The 23,000-nt window shown below is 37.4% G+C and overlaps 1 protein-coding gene across 2 annotated transcripts in view; it reads right to left on the reverse strand.

Annotated features, from left to right (window-relative positions):
* The window catches only part of SCHIP1 (schwannomin interacting protein 1), a 158,587-nt gene extending 136,117 nt beyond the window's left edge, over window positions 1–22,470 (reverse strand). Inside the window, exon 1 of one of the 2 annotated variants that reach the window (XM_070945489.1) lies at window positions 22,365–22,470. In XM_070945489.1, coding sequence (XP_070801590.1) covers window positions 22,365–22,370 — 6 coding nt within the window. In that variant the 5' untranslated portion in view covers window positions 22,371–22,470. The remainder of the gene's footprint in view (window positions 1–22,364) is intronic. The other variant, XM_070945490.1, reaches the window with a different exon arrangement.
* Window positions 22,471–23,000: the final 530 nt, after the last annotated feature.

Below are 23,000 nucleotides of genomic sequence, written 5' to 3' on the forward strand. Positions count from 1 at the left end.
GTAAAATCTCCATTCCCTCCCTAATCCAGAGGAAGGTTACTGCAAAATCCCCATTTCCTCCCAATCAGTTGGGACTTGGGAGGCAGAGAATAGATGGGGCGTGGCCAGTCAGAATTTTTACTACCGGTTCTCCGAACTACTCAAAATTTCCACTACTGGTTCTCCAGAACTGGTCAGAACCAGCTGAAACCCACCTCTGATTCTAACCCTAATCCCCATTTCTTCTTTGCAAGAAACCTGCTTAATTAAAATATGTGGAAAACTGGATTGCCATACTGAGATGTTGTAGATGGAAAAGAAGTTCAGATATTGTAGCCTTGAACCCAAGTTTCTTGAATCTCTGCATGGACAACATTTCTTCATCTAACAGCAACTTTTACAGGAAAAAGGAAGGAAAAATATTGAGATAGTAACAAGTTCCCTTTCCTGAGAACAAATCTCCATAAAAGGTCTCCATAATACACTTGCTTGTGTTGCTGAGCAGAAGCAGGTGGACAAGCAATTGAAAGCTCCTAAAGGAACCCCCAAAATAGGGAAACTGAGATTTCTTCCAAATGTTTATTTAGTGTCAAAGCAGAGATGACTCTGGTTTGCTTCCAAACTGTTTAAGAAAAACGCAAAACAAAAACTACGGAAGTGATAACATTTAAAAATAATTGCAATATGTCAGGGATTGAAATACATAATTACAAAGTAAATATTTATAACAGGATGGATTAAAATGCATGCTATTCCTGATTGGAAAAAATGTATTTTTAAATACTGTATAGAAAGCCCATTTGATGCTAGTCCCATGCATAAATTATATTTGCCTGAAAGCTATATCAGTTCCCATTCTATTTTTGGTGGGTATTTTGCTTGTGGGTTTTTTTCCCCCCCAGTTTGGTGCACATTTAAACAATACGTTGGAAGCCTCATATATATATTTATTCTAAGGCAGTGCTTGGCCTGCCTGCCTTGTCTCCAGGCTGGATTTGCAACTTGGAAAATAGTTCAATCTGCCTCTTGCTACCTTGCAGTGATAGTTTCTCCTGACTCATCTGAATTTTGCTCTGGAAATGAGAGCCTAGAGCATTTTCCTTCCCTTATCTAACATAAATAAACAGGTGTATTTTTTGTTGTTTTTTTATTCAGAATTCAGTATTTTTTTTTGCCAATTCTGGCATTTACTTCCTGTTTCTAGAAAATAACTCCCACTGAGCATAATGGATTTGTTTTAATACTCATGGCATAGACTTATCATCTGTGGCATATACTGAATGCCCATGGCATTTGTTTACCACCCGTGGCATTTGCTTACTGACTATTGCAAAGAAATTTATAAAATAGGATGCAATTAATGACAACCATGACTTATTATCGTAATTCCAGGCTCAATTATGATCAAAAGTTGACTAATTTTAGTACAACAAAATATTTGCATTTATATATTTATATACACAAGTGCACATATATGTATACAGACACACAGACAGATAGAGATGTTGTCCATAGGGTCATGATGGGTCAGACACGACTTTGCAACTAACAACAACAACAATATATATATTGTTATATATATATATATATATATATATATATATATATATATATATATATATATATATATATATATATATATATATTCTGGGCTTTTTTCTTTCTGGCAGCCAGCAGGGCCTATGCTGCCCAGTCTCTCACTAACCAGCATAGGGCAGCATAGGGCAGCATAGGGCAGCATAGGGCAGCATAGGGCTTGCTGGCTGCCAGAAAGAAAAAAGGCCAGAATCGAGTGGATGTGACTCCACTGAGCTAGGGCTGTAGAAAAATCTTGGTTACGTAGGAAAAACCTGGCTAAAAGAAAAACACGTGCACACACGCACGCGCGCGCGCACACACACACACACACACACACACACACACACACATACACATACACACACACACACACCCTGTGTTTCCCTGAAAACAAGACCCTGTCTTATATTCTTTTTGAACCCTTATTGCCATGCACTCAAAAGCCCGATTGGGTTTATTATCAGAGGATGTCTTATTTTGGGGGAAACAGGGTAATATTTATTTTATATATAATATATAATTATATATATGTGTGTGTGTGTGTGTGTGTGTGTGTGTGATATATATAAAATTATATATATCACACACATGCATGCAGTTTATATATCCCCATCATATCAGCAGGTATCTATTGGCAGCTCTTATGAATATACTGCTATACTGAGAGGCAGTGTTCTACTAAGGAATATGCAAATCATACTGAAAATGGATTATTTCAATATGTCATGCATTCAGTATTAGTTTCCTCTGTCAGTTCAGTGTCTTTTTGAAATCAACAACACAATCTGCATTTGTTGTCATACTTAACATTCCCTAACATATGCATTTTACTTATCTACATGTACCCTTTTTCCTACCATCAGCTCTTTTATAACTATACTTCGTTATGTTTCTGTTGGATGCAACTTTTCCAAATATTCCCTGCTTTATATTATTGCAATTATTAAAAGTATGTATATTTTACTATTCACCAAATAGAAATACTTTTGTTGAAGAAAATAAAATGCAAAACACAAACACTAAAGGCAATACTATTTAAACCCTACAATTTCAAGTCAATTAGGAAAAAAGCCACATGCTTTGCCCCTTGTCTGTTGGAATGCCATGAGTAAGCCCTTCAAAAATTCTTAAAGGATGGGCTGAATGACACTGAAGGGGAAAAATAAAACCAAGAGCCAAGGCTCAAGAATTTTGACTGTGCAAGTTGACATAAATAACAGAATTGAATAGACAGTCAATGCAGATAGAAATGAATATGACTTTGGCTTGGCATCTATGTCAATAACTGGATGATAACATTCTGTACCAGTTGAAATGTCAAAATTCTCTTAAAATCCAGCCCCATGTAGAACACATTACAGTGTTCCATACATATATGTACCCTGTTTCCCCGAAAATAAGACATCCCCTGATAATAAGCCCAATCGGGCTTTTGAGCGCATGCACTAAAATAACCCCCCCTGAATATAAGCCCTCCCCAAAAATATTTAAATACATATGCAGCCGGTCCCCACCATTTCTTCTGGTTAGGATTAGGGAGACAGAGCTGGAAATCATATAAGATGGCAAGAGGAGCCCCGTCTTGCTCCACGTGCCCCAAAATAAGAAGACCTCCCTGAAAAGAATGCCAAGTGCTTATTTTGGGGTTCAAAAAATATAAGACAGGGTCTTATTTTGGGGAAAACACAGTATATATATATCTCTGGACAACCTATTCTGATCCAAAGAAGAGTCATTTTAGATATTTCTAATATGACCACTTTGTTTCCATTAATAAGACCATCCAGGTATTGTGGTAGACTACACATATGGTCTTGAGGGGAAATGCAACTGTGTCCAGAGCATCAGTTTTCTCTTTACCTGAGTCTAAAAACTACCTATTGATAGCACCTCCATCCAATTTGTCCTTCAATCAACCCATTATATTTCATTGAATACCACCCCGTAGATGTTTACTTTTATGCACACAATTTTTTATGAGCTAAACAGTTCAGAATAGATGGTGTTTGAAATGATGTTTGTGTGGTAATAAATTTTATTTTGATGGGTCATTTGCACAATTTTTAAAAGATATTTCTTCATGAGTACCATCTCAGTGAAACAGTGGAAGAAGTCAACTGCTTTCATATCCTGCTTTCAGCTCATTAAGCCAATGTGGAAACAAGTTATCAAATAACTTTTCCAAATGCGAGACAGTTCTTCATATTTTCATGAATATATGGTATCTTTTACCAAAGACAAGCATAAAGTTAATTAAGATGTACCGAGAGACTTTTGTGTGATTTTCAGCAGTTCTGGAAAGGCTTCTGACTTGCAATTATTTTGCAAGAAAAATATAAAAAGCTTTGGCCACTTTAAGGATAAAATCATATGGTACATTATACCTCCAGCTGTAGGGTGCAAATGATTCCATTATTATTTTTTTACGGTAATATAGTAGCACAGGGACCTGATCTGGAATGCCTGAAGGAGCTTAAACTTTCTACTTCTATCCGTTTATGTTGAAATAATCCCATGTGTGGGTTTTTTTAAAAAAACCTGAAGCTGAAAAAGGGATTTTGCTCCATTCAGGATAACCTTTTTCCTTAATTAAACTCTTAGCAGAGCCCAGCTTGATATGTTTTGGGAGTTCTGTTGTAAGAACTATCTGATGCGATATAAAGGATTGTCATGACAACAATGTTGGCTATATTCCTATATAATTTTTTTCTCTAAGAAGCCAAGGATAGTGTATGTGGTTCCTCTTTTTTAATTTGTCCTCATGTCAAAATTAGATATGTTAATCTGAGATGCAGTGATTGACTCAGGGTGCTTTAATAAGCAGTATGATTAAATGATAATGTTCCTTTCCTGATTTAACACTATCTTGTTGACTATGTCTTTGACCGCGATCCGGTGTCAATGTTCTAGGCTATCAAGAGGAAAGAAAACTATGGTAGGAGCATAGCACAGCTTGTTTAGATAGTGTCTAGAAAAACATTTTGCAATTTGATGTATTGAAAAGAGGATGCAATAGGTATCAAGTGCAATTATGTTATTAAACTAAAAAAATTCCTTTGATTTTTCATAATCTCATTTAGAGTTTCTGATGTCAAACTAAATTATTTTTAATTGCTTTTATGAAAAATATCAGATGCATCTCAGAAAGCACTTTTAAGAGACATGCCCTTTTCTGCTTGAAGGAATTTGTTAATGTGCATGCCTCAGTAACTGAAGTGAGTCACCCAGTAAGAAATCACAGCGTTCTTATCATTAAGAGAAGCACACATTGTCACTTCATTGTAATATTCCTCCTCCACATTGCTTCTTGTTGGACATGGAGGCAGTGTTAAACATTAATGCATGCTTCCTTAAGTTCATCTTAAAATACCGTTAGAGTCAGTGAAAACTAAAACAACAGTGAAAGTGTATCTAATTATCCACTTACTTTAATGCAGTGGGAAACAGGCTGCATGGAAGCACATGTTCTAAAAATAAGATGTTTATAAGAGAAAGTCTCATTCTATGGGAACATCATGCAATCAATTTTGCAGGCAGTGGATCACATTTTGGCTACAGTTTGCATCATTTGAATAATGACTATCTCATTTACATAAGAATATGTGTATCAGTTTATGTCATTCGTGCAATTAAAACATTTTGCAAACACTGTCATTTCTGCCAATTTTGTAATTGTTTGTTCTGCAAATGACATAAAATGGAATCAGTCAGGGAATCATAGAATCAAGAGGTGGAAGAGACTTTGGAAGTCTTTTGGTCCAATTCCCGGCCTAAGAGAAGAGAGAAGGAATCCTTAGGTCATCCCAGACAAACTTTAGTGGAAAATCTCTACACTTCTAGATGAACTTTGGTATCAGCAAGGTGAGGATGGTGCATCCATTCTTTTCTTACTTCGCAAAGGCTTTCAATACCATTGATCATGGTGTCCTGGACCAGGTTGGGATTTGCGGATTGGTAGCATTGTTTTCTGCTGATTTTCTTCTTTCTTCTGGCATCAGTTCCAGTCTCTTTTGATGGTGGGAGAGGTCCAGCTCATGGCCTCTGCTTTGTGGGGTGCCACAGGGCTCAGTGTTGAGATCATAGCCATCAGATCCAATAGCATCATAGAATACCCAGCAACTTGAATTCATTTAAGGCACCTAGGTGTTTTCTCATCACTTCCTTCTGTATCTTGACCTGAATTTCTCTTGAGGTGCAGTTTCTGGCAGGATGGATCAGATTTCCTTTCCTTGAAGGACAGATTCAAACTAGGATTTAAGCAGGTCAGTCCTTTCCCTATTGTCCCTCAGCATCTTGCTATCTTCTCTAACCAACTAAACAGCTGTTTCCATGATTTTACTCTTGTTCTCATATAGAAAGCCACAGTAATGTGCTGTCTGCTTGATCTCATAGAGATGGATTCTGGGAAAATACAGTCCATACTTTTATATAGTCATGTAAAATGTGAAGGATATACATGATTTTAAAAAAGGTTTTGCTAATTTATATAAGAAAATGCATCCCTAATTTTGCAGATTGTAGAAGACTGTTATCTAAACTCCTAAAGTAATGATGTAAATCTATATGCCCTATTCAAGGAAAACCCTTTTTCTCCTCTAATCCTCTACAGACTCTACTCAGACACCCAGATCCCAGCTTCCAATTTATAGTGCAAACTGATGCCTTAGATGTTACAGTCTGATGCATTCTCTAGGCAGGGAAGGAGGGGGGAAAGGATGACCTCAGGGGGAATCCACAGACTGATTCTTCACCTTTCATTTCAGCTGATTCACAATAGTCATTTATATGTTCTCCTATTTTTAAAGGAAGAAGTGTTACCCCATGACACATTTTCCATCAATTGCTACTTTTGCAGAAGGTTTTCCCCCCTCACAGCTTACTTTTTAAAATAGTTCCACCTCCTCCCATTGTCTTGAATAGGGAGGGAGAATAAGTAAACCAGGCAGGAAACAGGACTAGATGAACTAATTCCACTTTATTGCAAAGCAACATTAACAGAATTTTGCAAGTACATATTTCCTGCTATCACTTTTAACTGCTTGATTGTGGATCATTCCTAAGTTTCTTTCTCTGACTGTTAAGCCATGGGAGCTCCTCCCTCTCTTGTCTGTTTCCTAGGCAGCGTCTCTTCCTCTTTTTTTCCCCCCAAGGCCATCCACACATTCTATTACCGAGTGTTATATAAAGGCTATTCTGAACTCTAAATGCAATCAGGCTAGAATATTTGATATACCGGAAGAGCTATTTGGAATCAGAGAGATTACGGGAAAGCACAATAAACATCTCTTGTATGCCAGTTTAATCTAAAGTGCCCCAGAAAGCCTATCCATGTGATCTACGAAGTGACAGTGCCATTACGAAGTGACAGTGGATCCCAGGATAAAGAAGAACCCATGAAGCTCAGCATGATCGACTCTCAGGAACCTGCAATCAGATAAGAGGTGGGACTCCCCAGTTCCATCCACCTCTGGTTGCATAGACTGGGAGACCTGTCAGATGAGAGTAAGGGGAGTCATCCCAGATAACAAAGGAAAGGGAGAGAGGAACTGCCTCCCTTTACTACATCTGTGCTACAGGACTTGTGTAGTGGAAAAATGTGAAGTGGGTTGACTGGTAGATGGACTCTATAATTCATTTTCATGACTCTGGTTTGTTTTTTGTGTGTGTGCAGGAGAAGAGACATAATCTAACAGGAGAGGTGGTGTGTAGAGAGCCAGAGAGGTGAAGTTGGAGAAATTACAGTATATAATAGTAGTTACTGAAACAAAAAAAATATTTTAAGAGAAAGAACTTGTGGAGGCTGTTTCCTAACTGGGATTATCTTGGCAGCACATATCCAAAGGACTGGGTTTTTTGTTTTTTTGTTTTGTTATTTTTGGTGTTCATTGCAAGTTTCGGCTTATTCTAAGACTTAACCTTCCTGACCTTTCCTTACAGATTGAGACAAAAGTATTCCCTGATACATTCTCTTTACATTTTTTAAAGTTGTCCTTTTTTTTTCAGTTCAACAGACAGCTCTTGATGCAACCATGATAGTTTCATCAACTATATCCCATTTTAATTTTTCTTTGGTATTGTTTGGAGTTTTCACTAGACTAGGTATACCCAGTTCCTTCAATCGTTCTTTGTATTGTTTTAGCTTCTAGGCCTCTTTTCAATTTTATTGCTCTTCTCTGAACTCTTTCCAAAGTCTCAACATCTTTTTTGTATTGGGGGGACCAAAACTGGATGCAATATTCTAAATGTGGTCTTACCAAGGCTTTGTAGAGTGGTACTAGTACTTCACATGATCTTGATTCTATCCCTCTGTTAATGCAGCCTAGGATTCAGTGGTGGGTTGCCCCTGAACAACCCAACCCCCTGTGGGTTGGACCAGTTCACACTGGTAGTAAAACCGGTGGGAGGCTCCGCTCACCACCCTGGATGTCATCATAGGTGATCTGCACATGCGCAGAAGCCTCTCGTTGTGAACCGGTAGTAAAGGTAAGTAGAACCCACCCCTACTAGGATTGTGTTGGCTTTTTTGACTGCTCCCCTTCAGAGTAAAATTAACAATATATTCAGTGAATTCCAGCCATGAAACCTGGTAAGCCTGTAGGTTGGAAACTCATGAGTACCAAGAGCTATATAGAGATATGTTTGCCTTTTATTTCTCGTTTCCCCTAGTGTGCTGTGATCCATTCAATCATCAATTTATCTTCCCTTTCAGGGCTTTAGCAGGTTACCTAGGTGGCTACTAAGAACACATCAATGTTATTGGTATTTTCACATTTTAAAGGACTGTTTTGAAGAATTCGTATTTTTGTAGATAAATAAGCGCATAATTCAATGCACTATTTTATTTAAAGAACATGCTCATATAATTTCTTACTCGAAACATTTCAAAGTGGTTTCCAGTAATTACACTTCTGCAAACCACTGTCAGTATTTTTGCATAATCAACTGTAAAGTGGTGTAATACACAAAAGCAAGGGACAGAAATTGCTTAAAAATATACAAAAATAAAGAAAAAGGTTTAAAAGTTATGGCTTTACACAGAAATAATTATGCTATAAATCAGCTAGAATGAAAGTGCAAATAGGGAAATGGATACTAACAGTATGAGCTTTCTGACATATGTTATCCATATGAAATCTTTATTTTTTGCTTTAAAATGTTATAGGTTGCTCTATAGCAGACATTTTCCCTGATATTTCTTATTTGCCAAATGTTTATTTGTCTGCATCACAGACACCACATGCAGAATTTCTGCAGCCAAGAGGCTGCAAGGAAATGCCTTGAGCAACAAAACAAAATATTCAAACTATTAACAAGCCTAATATGTAAAACCTGTCTTAGATTTACAAGATTTATATTTAAATCATTTATGGATACAAATCATTTTTACTGAAGCACAAACCTATTGTGGGTTAAAGTAGGCTAATTGTATAAAAACATTGAAAAGTAGATTTGCATTGCATAACATTCTTCTAATTAAAAGATTAACATATTTCTATATTTCTTTTGCTTGCACTAGCAAGGAAGGATGAGTTATCCTGGAATGACTTTTGCTTAAATTTTCCTCTATACATTTTTCTGACTAAAATATTCCTTAACAAATAATGTTACCTTTGACAGATAACTTAACCTAGGTACACCTAGATTACACCAATTCTCCGTGAGCTGCACTGGCTCCCTATTGGTCTCCGGTCACAATTCAAGGTTTTGGTTATTACCTTTAAAGCCCTACATGGCTCAGACCAGGTTATCTTCAAGACCGCCTTCTGTTGCATAGCTCCCAGCGACCGGTAAGATTCCACAGAGTTGGTCTCCTCTGGGTCCCATCAGCTAAACAATGTTGGCTGGCGGGCCTGCAGGGGAGGGCCTTCTCTGTGGCTGCCCTAGCTCTCTGGAACCAGTTACCTCCTGAGGTCCGGACCATCCCCACCCTATTGGCCTTCCGAAAAGCAGTGAAGACCTGGCTTTTCTGGCAAGCCTGGGGCCGTTGATCTTGCTCTTGTGATCTGGCGAGATCCGGCCATGAATGGCGTGAATGAGTTTTTAATGTTTTTAATGTTTTTAATTTTTAAATGTTTTTTTATAATGATTTTTTAAAATGTATTGTGAGCCGCCCTGAGTCTTCAGAGAGGGCGGCATATAAATTGAATTAATTAAATTAATTAAATTAAATTAATAATATTATTACATTATTGTTTCAATTTTTTAAACTGATATCTACATTTTTGAAATAAAAATAAAAGATTCTCAAAAATGTGTGAATTTAAAGCTAAGACAGGTCTTGAAATTTCAAAGAAAATATCTTGTTTACAAATCTCACCTTCGAGCAAATAAATGTTAAAATATACCAATCAACAATTAACTAAATTAACTTAACCAGAATGTGAACCCAACTGATTATGGATTAGTCACTAAACCATGTTCAAATGAAGCATGACATAATCAGAAACTTTGATTTCTTGACTGTTCATTTGTAGATGAAGATGCAGTATTGTGTATTGCATTCATGCAAAAAATAGTGTGATGCAACTGCATTTAGTATATGAAGCAAACATACAAATGTAGACCTGCTATAAGTATAACTTTAATTACATCATATAATAAATGCTAAATAGGATACAATTTCACTTTTGAACACAAACTAGATGAATGAAAAGAGTATTATTTTGTCATGTATTTTAACCTAGTTTTGTTTAATGTTCTGTAATTGAGTCCCCCCCTAGAAATGTTTGATTATAATTCACTTCGTCTCCAACTAGGAGGGCTATTGATTTTATTGGCTAAGGATAATGTAACTCAATACATTGTGCACTAAGAGTGAGTGACACAAGTCGCCCAGCTGGCTTTCATATATAACGAAAGAGTAGAACTCACACTTTCCTGGTTTCCAATCCAGCACAGGGATGAAATCCAACAGTTCTAATAGATTCTGGAGAACCGGTAACAGAAATTTTGAGTAGTTCAGAGAACCAGCAAATACCATCTCGGGCTAGCCCCAGAGTGGGATGGGAATGGAGATTTTGCAATATCCTTCCCCTGCCACGCCCACCAAGCCACGCCCACAGAACCGGTAGGGAAAAATTTTGAATTTCATCCCTAATCCAGCACCTTAAGCATTTAACCAAACTTTCTCTTGGTAATGGATCATAAAAAGGATTAAAGGGACAGAAAGGAAAAAGTGAAGTTTCAGGGGATGGAAAGTTTTGTTTCCTATGTAGTGTCCTTGTAGAAGGGATGCTAGGTAAAGGTAAAGGTTCCCCTCGCACATATGTGCTAGTCACTCCCAACTCTAGGGGGTGGTGCTCATCTCTGTTTCAAAGCCGAAGAGCCAGCGCCATCCAAAGACGTCTCTGTGGTCAGGTGGCCGGCATGACTAAACGCCTTCAAAATAAAAGCAATCCATGTGGACCAGACAGGAACAGCCAAAGGGCTAGGTTTGGCCCATGGGTCATAAAATGCCCAGTCTAGTTTAGACCAATCTCTTTCAACCTTAGCAACTTTAAGACGTGTGGACGTCAACTCCTAGAATTCCCAGCCAAATCTTGTCCATATTTTAAAGCTGCTGAAGTTGACAAACACTGGTTAAGACAACACAAAAACCTGCTTCTATTGCTCCAAGAAACCCATACTAATAATATTCAATAGAAGAAATAACACTTACCTGCCAAGCACATGCAACATGTGCATAAATTGATCATTTGGGACATTTATTACCAACTAATTTATTATCTGGTGTTTACATTGTCCTCTAGACTGCCTGATTGGACTTAATGGGCTAACAATCTGTTAAGAGCAACTGTTTTGCCTGCATTAGAAGAACTCTGCAATCAGGGATCAACTTTGGAGACATTCCTATGAAAATGCACAATAAATCAACATTTAATTAGATAATGAAAATGTCTGGTCACAGGTTAGGGTGAAAGTGTTAATATAAAAAGAGTGGTAAAAAGAATGAGAATCATAATTATATCAGCTTCATACCTTTTCTTATAATACAAACTGACCTACATTGTACAAACAGCAGAGTTGAGTGATAAAATTTCATTTTCTCTGTTTCTGTTTTGCTGGACGGCAAATAAAACCACTTTGTCAAGACAAGCTGGCTGTATTTATATCTTGAAAGCTGGATGAAGTTTAAGTTCTGCAGGGTATCTTAAAACATAACTGACAGCTGGACTTGAAGAACTATCAGCATGTCAGCAGGCTATTGACTTGACACGGGATATAAGATTTTGTAGATTTACAGGTTGCTAGTGTCCAGCAGGTTGAAAAGTCTGCCTATCCTCTCCTCCTCCCAAGTGTCTTTCAATAGAGTGATACAGAATGCAGTAATGATGTTAGTGTAGTTTATTTCCTGCTTAGAAACAAAGAAGACAGCACCAATGCATAGAAGACCTAGTGCTAAATTAACAATTTGTATAAACATAGCATATTTAGGTGTACTGGAAGTACCGCAAGTAAGGATTTCATGTTAACATAGCTTTTTGGTTTTGGGGGAACTTCTACTCTGATTTTGCTTATTTGGATGCTTGTTTCAACTAGATCATTTAGTGAAGGCCTATTGTGTTATGTCAGCTGAGCTACATGTCATTCAGTTAATTAACCATACATTGTTAAGTTGCATCTATGTATGATGTGTGAACTCTATAAGAGTCAGAGTCCTTTAAAACATGCATGCATACCAGTGGTGAAATTCAGCCGACTCTATCCGGATCGCACAATCTGGTAGAGCCGGAGGTGGGAGGCTCGCCCGGATGTCATCACGTCCCGTTTTTGACCCTCTGGGCATGCGTGGAGAAGGCACGTGCTCACATTTGCGAACTGATAGCGAAGGTAACTGAATACTACCCCTGATGTACACCCACACTGAAAGTCCAGATGACTGAATGATAGTTACAATTATACAGGGCTATTATTATCCCTGAAACATGTACCAGCCCTGTGTTCCACACAAACAATTAGTAGCATGCATACTGTATGAATGAAAACAAGTGCCAGCAGCCTCAAAGGTAAAATCTGAGTGCAGGAATTTTTTGCATGTTAATTCAAGCACATCAAGAGGTTGTTTCTGTAAGGGTTGTTTCATAATATTGCTTTATTATTATCTGAGATTATTGTGGAATGCAAATGACATTAATGCTGCTTCTGCTCTTCTATAAGTTTCCTAAATTTCCAACAGTATTTCGGATGTTAATATGGTTAAAATAAAGTGACTTTGGCTGAAGTGAGAATCCTGACTTGCTTATATGGGATTCATTTTGGCCTTGACTAGATCTGAGTATTAGAGGATATTAAGGGTATTAAATTACATAGTGTTTTTCTCTAGCACACATATGACTTGAACATCTCTGGGACCTGCTGTCTGTAAAAGCTAAAGGAATACAGCAAACAGATGTTTAGAATGTGGCACTTATATTCAACAAGGCAGAGCCCCCAAAGCAGAGGTGGAAGAGGTAGCAGAAATTTTGAGTATTTCAGAGAACAGGTAAATACCACTTCTGACTGGCCCCGCCCCCATCTATTCTCTGCCTCCTGAGTCCCAGCTGATTGGGAGGAAATGGGGATTTTGCAGTAACCTTCCCCTGGAGTGGGGTGGGAATGGAGATTTTACAGTATCCTTCCCCTGCCACGCCCACCAAGTCACGCCCACCAAGCCATGCCATGCCCACCAAGCCACACCCACAGAACCAGTAGTAAAAAAGGTTGAATTCCACTACTGCCCCAAAGAGCCCATGGGCTCAATTTCTTATAGTTAACAGTTTGAAAAGACCAACTTACTGGGCGATGTCTACGAGGTGTCAAAAAAGACACAATGGTGGTTGGACAGCACAATTAAAGCATTGACCCTTTCATATGTGTGTAGATGTTGCATGCATGTACAAAAGGTGGAGCTTCAGTTGTGTGGCTTCAATTGTGTGGCTGTAATTGTCATCTTATTCTTTCCCCTTAGCCTACAGCTAAGGGGAAAGATCCTGTCTGAGTTCTTTCCTATTGCAATTATTTACTTTTCCCACTACAACTATTTCTGATAAAGAACACTAAGCTACATGGATCAGTCACACTAAGCTATAATGTAGTTCGCATAATCTGTAACTTTAATCGGCATCAATTATAAACTATATCTAATGGTTCAACATTATTGGGACACAGTGGCTCAGTGGCTAAGATGTTGAGCTTGTCGACCGAAAGGTCGTCAATTCAGCAGTTCGAATCCCTAGTGCCGTGTAATGGGGTGAGCTCCCAGTTACTTGTCCCAGCTTCTGCCAACCTAGCAGTTCGAAAGCACGTAAAAAGTATAAATAGAAAAATAGGGACCACCTTTGGTGGGAAGGTAATAGCGTTCTGTGCACCTTTGGCATTTAGTCATGCCAGCCACATGAACACGGAGAAGTCTTCGGACAGCGCTGGCTCTTTGGCTTTGAAACGGAGATGAGCACCACCCCCTAGAGTCAGGAACAACTAGCACATATGCGTGAGGGGAACCTTTATCTTTATCTAATGGTTCAACATATATGTGCTCAGTTACCATGAAGGATTTTACTGGTCTGATGAATATAAACCATGTTTTAGTTTGGTTTCTTACATATCAATATATATTGCCCAAAGCAAATTTTCCTTATTTGAATTTCTGAAGTGACATATAAAGGACCAGCCTTATCCTAATAAGCTCCATGATCACTTTGCTGCAAAGGGAGCATCATAGTCCTGGAAGGGTCATTTAAGCCATCTAATCAGCTAGTGCTACAAGCTAATAATCTCGAGAATTAGTTCTACCAATTAGCTTGCATAGGATGCATCAACTTCCTGGTATTGTCCCTTCAGTAATCGGCAGATCTCTCTTTACAAAAGAATCCAGGCAAATATGAACTGTGCAAATGATGAAATATAGATTATCTTTCAGATAAGATTACAGACATTTCAGACTAAGGGGAGCTTTGTTCAAGGTTGGAAAGAGGGGAGGTCTCAAATTGCAAACTGTATGTTATATATTTCACATCCATCTAACTAGTCAAATGCATCTGATATTCACCACAGGGCTTGGCTACTTTGATTTCCCTAGATTATATTGTCAGGGACAGATACCAATTGAAAATGATAGCTGCCTATAAATCTAATTAGAAAAGGCCACTTTAAATGTCTGTTTCCTTTTCCTTCCTTGCTCATTTAATAATGTCCTCCTGATTGTATCACTGACCCTGAATGCACAGTGAAAAGGAAAGCAGGAGTCCTAGTTTTATTTTTATTTTTATTTTTTTAAAAAAGAGCATAAATCAGTAATGCCAATACTGGTTAGGAATTCTAGGATTTATAGGATTTATATCTGGGGAATGGTTGCAAAAGGATGCAGAAAATTTGTAGATTTTTATAAGACGCAATTAGAGATTTCTTTAATGGTTTGAAGAAAATCAGACACTTTGTTGAATTGTTCAGAAATATAAAAACCCATTGTACATTATTATGGGGAGCCTTTACAAAACCCTAATTTTGAGTTTCCTTGAACTCAAGGAAAGGCCTTGATATGATCAGAAAACTCAGTTCAACCTCCCATACTCTTCCAATGAGCTTGATCAGAATCTAGAAAATTAAGGACTGAATGAACGGAGATACTGGGCAGTGGTGAAATTCAATTTTTTTTACTATGGGTTCTGTGGGTGTGGCTTGGTGGGCATGGCGTGGCCTGGTGGGCGTGGCAGGGGAAGGATACTGCAAAATTCCCATTCCCTCCCCACTCTGGGACCAGCCAGAGGTGGTATGTGCCGGTTCTCTGAACTACTCAAAATTTCCACTACTGGTTCTCCAGAACCTGTCAGAACCTGCTGAATTTCATCCCTGATATTGGGAGTAAAGCTTGAATCTGAGCCCTGTGTACACTTTTTAACACTCATAAACCAGCTGAAATACTGATTAAGTATTTTTTGCTGTAAAACAAAAAAAATACTTAATCAAATTGAAACCTGCTTCATATAACACACCAAGGAATACTGTTTATCTGATTTCGTCTTGGCATTATGTGTAACCCCAACCATTACTGATTGTAAACTGTGGTTTACAGTAGAGTGTCTTTTGTAAACTCAGCCAATTGTAGTTCATTCAATTGAAATTATGTAATTAACTGGGTGGAGAAGTTTTCTTTATCCCTGAAAGCAAGGGAGGTTTCTCTCTTTCAGGCTATTAGTCGGCTTTAGACTTCAGCTGACATCCCAATGATTAGACTTGCATGAAGGAGGGAGATCAGCTAATTAACACTCCTTCCTTTAACTTGGATCTGCCACTCTCAACATGCTGGAGGCAAAACAGGGATTCTAATAGCCTCACATCAACTTCTTGCAGGATCCCAGTAGGCTTAGATCTTCCCTTCCAGTGCATGGAGGGAAATGGACTCTGGTAAAAAATACAGACTAGGGAAAAACCAGTGAGAAAGACCTGTTCACTTTCTAATCATTTTAGGGCAGGGGTGTCAAACTCATGTCATCACGTCGCCATCACATGGCGTACAGCATCTTTCCCCCCCTTCGTTAAACCGGGGTGTGCATGGCCAGCACGTGCCTCATCTGGCCCATGGTCCACGAGTTTGACATCCCTCTTTTAGGGTAAGAGATTGTATTTATGATTTATGGCTCTAGCTGTCACAACAGGCTAAAACATAAAGAGTGTGTTGGCTTAATGTAGTGGGCTAACGTTTTGACTTACAAACTATGGTTTATGGCTAAGTATATTGTGTAAATCCAGCCAATTATGCTTTATTCCATAAACAATGGTCAACAAACAATAGCTTAATACAAATTGTGAATCAAATCACAGACTTTATCAGCCTTAATGCTCTGTTTCGAACAGTGACCAAACAGATGCTTTTAGAAAGCTCAGTGGTGCGGTGTTAAGGAAAAAACTATCCCTTGTTGCTTGCCACAAAATCTCTTACTTAAGGTTGATGGCATTCTGATGGCCATATTAAATTATCATACTTAATAATCTGCTGTTGATAGGATTAAACAATTATTGCAACGTGAATCTCTTCTGAAACTGCTATGCAAATTTCAGTATATGCTTGTCTTTTGCCTCCTTTTGATTATGTTCTTCTAGCCTACAGACAGATTCTGCATCAGTTACTTCCCATTTTAATATCAGATTTTCATCCCTCACTTTCCCATTAGGTTTTGTCATTGCACAAACTGTTCCTTTGACATTTTGCATGGGCCAGTGAGACTCCAACTGGGCAAGAAGATGAATGGGTGATTTCATATTCCCTTCTGTTGTCCTTTGGCAATTCTATTATGCCGCCTCTTTATTATCACAGTTAAAAAGACAGTTCCCAAGCTTATGGAGATGCTCTATTCTAAAGCTTCCCAGGGGGTTGCCACTCACATGGGTGGGGAGTTTTAGTGGCTTCACTGATCCTGAGAACAATACCCCTGGGACTGAGAGCTCTTGGTAGTGTTATCTTGATAAGGGCAAAAGGAAAGAGTAAAGCAAAGAGGTAATGGCAGGTGAGGCTTTGTAGGCATGCATGGACCAACCTACTAAAGAGAAATAACTCCACCATCAAACCTAGAAGAAAGCATTAGGAAATTATTTCTGTAGTCGTGTCAAAAACAGTGACATAACTCAAACATTTAAATTATTTTGGGCATCAAATGATAAGTCCTGAGACTGGAAGATGCTACTTTTGTTACTGAGAAAGTATGTCAAAATGTCATTAATATACGTAGAGGTGATCTTTTGTTTAGACCAAAGCTGTAAGGAATTCAGAGCCCTTACTGATGAATACTGAAAACATTATTTCACATTTTATATGGACATATACAATTCAGGGGTGGATTACATTTACCTTTACTACCGGTTCGCAGTGGGATCGCACGAAGAAGCTTCTGTGCATGTGCAGATCACCAATGATGACATTGTGCTGGGTGGGCGGAGCCTCCCGCCGTTTTACTACCGGTTCTATAGAAACGGACAGAACCAGGAGCAACCCACCACTGATACAATTGGGTCGTGGAATGCGAGAAGCATAGAACAAACAAAACTTGAAATCATTGAAAGTTTATGAAGGCTTAGGATATTAATAACACTAGTAGACCAGAATGGGTTCATTTAAATCACATTAAACTAACACTGATGATATTACCTAGTTTGGGTAATGAAACAACAAGAAAGCAACCAAGTTCAGAGAACACCAAGGACCCCTCATTTAAACTCTAAACTACAAATATTCTTCTTTATTGGTACCACTTGATTACAAGATTTACAGTTCAAGGCTTGAGATCATATAAGGGAATATGCTGGCAGTGATACTCAAGCAGGTAAGTGCTTGACATTAATTCAATGAATAAAAGGTCATGTCTATTCAAATCAATGACTATCCAGTGAACAGTGGAGTTATGAGTACCTATACCACAGATTCAGTGGTAGAAGGCATTGAAGAACTTTCTGGCAAATTGCAAGCTATGCTAAATGCCATGCCAGAGAAGAAGAAAATAATAAAGTTAATGGTTGATTGGATTGCAAAAGTTGGAAACACTGAGAATCCTGGAATTGTAGAAAGATTTCAATTGGCCAAATGCAATAAGGCAAGAAATAGCTTTGCAGAGTTCGTGAAGAGAATTACTTTGTTCATTTTTAAAACATCTGCTTCAAGTACCCTAAATATAATTTTACACTTGTACATTACTGAATGGACATTAGATTCAATTATTCTAAAAATGAAAAACAGAAGAGGGAGAGAGATAATCCTATGAACCTGGATATTTCCAGATGCAGATTGTAGAAAAGATTATGAATTACTGGTGTGAAATACATAACTCAGAACATTAAAGAGAGTGGGAGTGCCAACCCGATTTGACCTGAAGGACATATGTTCACAATATAAAATCAGTACAAGGGGGGAAAAAGCAGTATGTTTTAACTTATTCAAAAAAGAATCCTAAAGGAAGAAAGAATTCACATAACTGAAAGCTGGAAACTGAAGTAGAAAAACAACAGCCAGCATTTCTAAAAGGAAAAATTCAAGTGGCTTTCAGAGCAAGCTGTCACAACCTGTGTAGGATAGAGAATAAAAGCCTTGAGCAACAAGAAGAGATGTTCAATATCAGACAAGAAAAGACAAGGCAAGATACAGTATCTTGGTCAAGAATGTCAACAAAGAGGGGAAAGTAACAGGAAAAGAAAAATAAGAGATGTCTTTAAGAAATGAAGTTCTCAGGGCTAAACAAGACGAATCAAGGAAGAGATTTAATAGAGGAAAAACCATTCATTTATATACCTGTTTGTATATTAGCTTATCCACAGATTATTGGCAGTTTACATCTCATAAACATTATAAAACATACAATGAAGTAACTACAACCCATACATCATATCGTCTATGTAGAAACAATTCCCATCCAATAATGGTTTCTAGCTAAGTAATATCCTCTAGTGCTGTTGCTGTGAAAGCTGACAGAATGAGAAAGAGCAAGAGCAAAGATAGAGGACTACGAGTCTCAACAGACTGCAAGAGAAAAACAATCAATAGGTCTGGTGGAAGAAGCCCAATTGCTTACCTGAAAAGATGACGAGCAAGCAAAAACTTAGCATATGCAGCGGATGGATAATAGGATCCATTAGCGGACTGGAATATGGTTGGAAAATTTGTGGATTATCACCAGAGATAGGTCAAAATGTTTGGCATTTGTCCACACAGCTGCCCTGACATGATGGCACATAAGTATGGTATGCACCAAGATAATGCAGCATTATCGGTTTGGTTTTGGGATTAAATGTCAAGGCTTTGAAACAGATTGGTATTCAAATCTCAGTTGTTGAAATCTATAATGTGCAGACAAAACTGGGAACAGTGTAATCCAATCAATATAAGTGTCTGTAAATTACATTGATTCAATGCATGTGCTCTTTCCCTACTACAGATTAAAGAAGAAGTCAATTTAGATAGTGTGTTATGTGTTTTGCATCTGAATTTTTTTTTTTTTTTTTTGGAATCCAGTTTATTTTTGGTCTGCACATTATCTTGCACTATAAAACCACACTGGCTTCATAAACATATTAAGCCAAAATCAAGTGTGCTACATAATAGCTTCATGTAATATGTTAAATTAAACCAATCACATGCTTGCAATTATTCTAATCCACAGAATTGTGCTGCCAGGTATACAACAATTATTTTCTTTCAGCAAGAATTTATAGCTCTAAAACAATATGTGACCTCTCTCCATCCACCCAATGAATAAATAAATATTGCATTGGAAGAAAAAGTTGAATATAAAGTTATACTGTATATGCATATTCGGAAGATAAAAATCAAAACCATAGGAATTGGATGGGATATAGCCTGTATCATAATGGTACTTGTGAAAAGGTCTTAGAATTGCAATTGTTTGCAAAATTATTCTGGATCATTAATGACAGGATGCAACAAAGGCAAATATGATTTTATCTTCATCAACAGAAATAGAATTTCCAGAAAATTGATAGTATTTGTTATCTGCTATGATTAACCTCCTCAGTATTGTTCTGGGTATTAACTTTAAGAAATTGATTCAGAGAAATTGAAACAAGTTCAAAGGACAATGAGAATGAAGTTATCAAGAATAAGGAACTGGGTATTTTTAACCTTAGGAAACGAAAATGGGATATGATGGCATTCTTCAAATATTTAGGAGGGACGTCACAAGGAAGTCAAGACCTATTTCTATTGTTTTAAGTGGGGAACATAGAATAATAGAATTAGATTACAGGAAAGCAGATTTCAATTAAATGTTAGGACAAAATCTCTACCCAGTAAGAACAATTCATATCCTTTCATATCCTTTCACTGGATATGTATCCTTTCATTGAATATGTTCAAATCTAGTTAACTGTTCTTAGGAATGCTTTAATATGAGTATCTTCAATGAATAAGGTATTGGACCTGACGTAATTGGTTCTTTCCAATTTTATTATTCTAATTCAGCCGTAACTCTGCTTAATATATAACATAGAGAAAAATCTACGACATATATAGATACACACACACACACACACACACACAAACACACACAGAGTCTTTCTACCATTTTTCATGGAAAAGTAGAAAATACTATTGTTCATTCACATAGACCTTGCTTTGTTTGAATAAGTACTGCTTTTACTACTCATAAACTGAATAATAAATAATAATTAAAATAAAAATAAATATAATAAAATAATAATAATAAATATAATATAATAAAAAATAATAATAAAATAAAAATAAACAATAATTAAAAGTGTAAATTAAGAACTTAGAAAGTCTTCTTGATTCAACTTTGCCATAAATTAATTGATTGTAAGTAAACTCTCATTCTCCTATTTCAGTGGTGGGTTGCTACTGGTTCACCCTGGATCCAGCGAACTGGTAGCGACTGTGGCGGGAGGTCCTCCCACCTGCCTGGACGCTTCTGTGCATGTGCAGAAGCATCGCGCATGAGCGTGAATGTGCGAGCACCCACGAGCAAACTGGTAGCAACGGGATTTGAAACCCACTACTGTCCTATTTGTAGTATTGAAAAAAATGCTGAATAGTAAGACTGTGTTACTGTGAACTTTAGAGGGCTATAGACCCCAAATTTATTTTGTCTTATGCAACCACAGCCCAGTGTGTTATAAATAGTAGCCAGACAACAAACTCAGAGGTTATTTTTACTGGCATTTATTTTTATATTTACAGATTATAAAATGAAGAGATCTTTTGTGGGGCAGGGAAGGAATCGAGATTTATCATTTAATCATTAGATTCAATGGAAATTGAACTTAATGACAGAATGAACTAAAAGCTAATGCTGTCTCTAATGGATTTCAAAGGACAAATAATCCTAATAGGAGGCAATGATTTATGTGAACACGTACACGATCTATAAGAGCATTCCTATCATGAACTGTGCACCTAATTTTTAAAAGCAAGTTAAGTATAAATCAATTATATATCTGACTAGCTACAGTGGGATGCAGAAGTAGCAGGAAGTGAACATTAAGGTTTTGATTTTGCACCAGTAAAAATTTATCTGAGTTGCATTACCTAATTTTATTTTTTAGCCAAAACTGCAGGATCACAAGGAAGTCCATCTAAAATGGAAAATTTAGAGTTTAAGATATTGTGCATACCCAGTACTTAAAAGCAGTATGAGTAAGGGAAGAGATCAATCCAGAGTCATTTAGGATTTACCCCCAGATGCATCTTGCAGATATTCTGTTTGCTTAAACTGCGCTTGATTTTTAATTTTCCTATTTTAACACCATTTTGCTGTGTAATTATTAATTGCTCTTCTAAGCAGGCAGACCCAGAGGATTCTGCTTTCCTAACCAGTCGAAGCTGCAAAGCCTGCAAAAGTGATTATGAATTGCACCAAATCATAGATTTGCTATTTATTCCCTATCTTTAAAGCAAGCTGAGAAAGCAAACTAGGGTATGTTTCTTTTAATGGCCACTTCAGAGATGTGAAATTCTCAAAATAAAATTGCTTTCTTGTAGATTAGGTACCGCTAACTGATACAATTAAGGACTGCCACAGTTCATCAGACTGGGGCATTATTTGTTGCCATTTCTTAAATTTCCTTCTAACCCAGAGCTAATATATACACAAGACACATTAAAAAAACAACAACAACAAAGTCAAGCGAAAGTTCCTTTCTAAAGGGCTCGAGTAGTGCACACACAGTTTAAACAATTTACTTCTATGGCTATTGTCAGTTTCAGGGGAAATTTAAAGAAAACCATTATTATAGCCCAGAATGATGTGAAAAAAAAAACACCATTCTCTCTCCTCTCCCTCCCTCCCTCTCACACTCTTAGCAATACTCACATTCATCTTCTATAAAGAGACCTTTTCTTTCAAGCCATTTTGTAAAGAATTCCAGTCATTTCAGCAGAATAAATAGAGTCCTGTTCTCCGTAGGGCCGCCTAGAGTATTGTTCATCATCTCTTTCCTTTTGATAACCATTCCTTTAGGATATGGAAGTTGAGTTCAAAAATAGACTCCAATTCACTTGGCATCAAACATGCAGACTAGGCAGCTGTCGGGCTCCCACTGAACCCAACCTTGTGCCAATAGATTTCAATGCAATCTTTTCTTGGAGTGATGAGCTGGTTCATTACATTGCATGAACTTGCCTTAACCCTCCAGATGGATGGTGATCTTTTCACAGCGTTAAAAGAATATAAGCTGATCTGTCCTAAAGCCTTGTCTTTTTCATTCATCAGCCTTGCAAGACAAACTCCGAGTCTCTTTTGAATTATTCATGAATTCTTCCTTTTCACTATTGCTACTCTATGCTTCAAACGATTTAATGTGGCATAACTTTTGCACTGCAGCACTTTTATAAAAATTAAAAAATCGGTGACATGGGTTCCAAGTCAGTGGAATATGTGTGTATTTTTAAATGTGCGCAAATAGGTTTATACGTAAGTAAATGTGCGTTTCATATTGTGGTATATGTG

Source organism: Pituophis catenifer, unplaced genomic scaffold, assembly GCF_029215685.1.
Source record: "Pituophis catenifer annectens isolate HBS135680 unplaced genomic scaffold, rPitCat1.0.hap2 SCAF_6, whole genome shotgun sequence".
Taxonomy (NCBI): Eukaryota; Metazoa; Chordata; class Lepidosauria; order Squamata; family Colubridae; genus Pituophis; species Pituophis catenifer.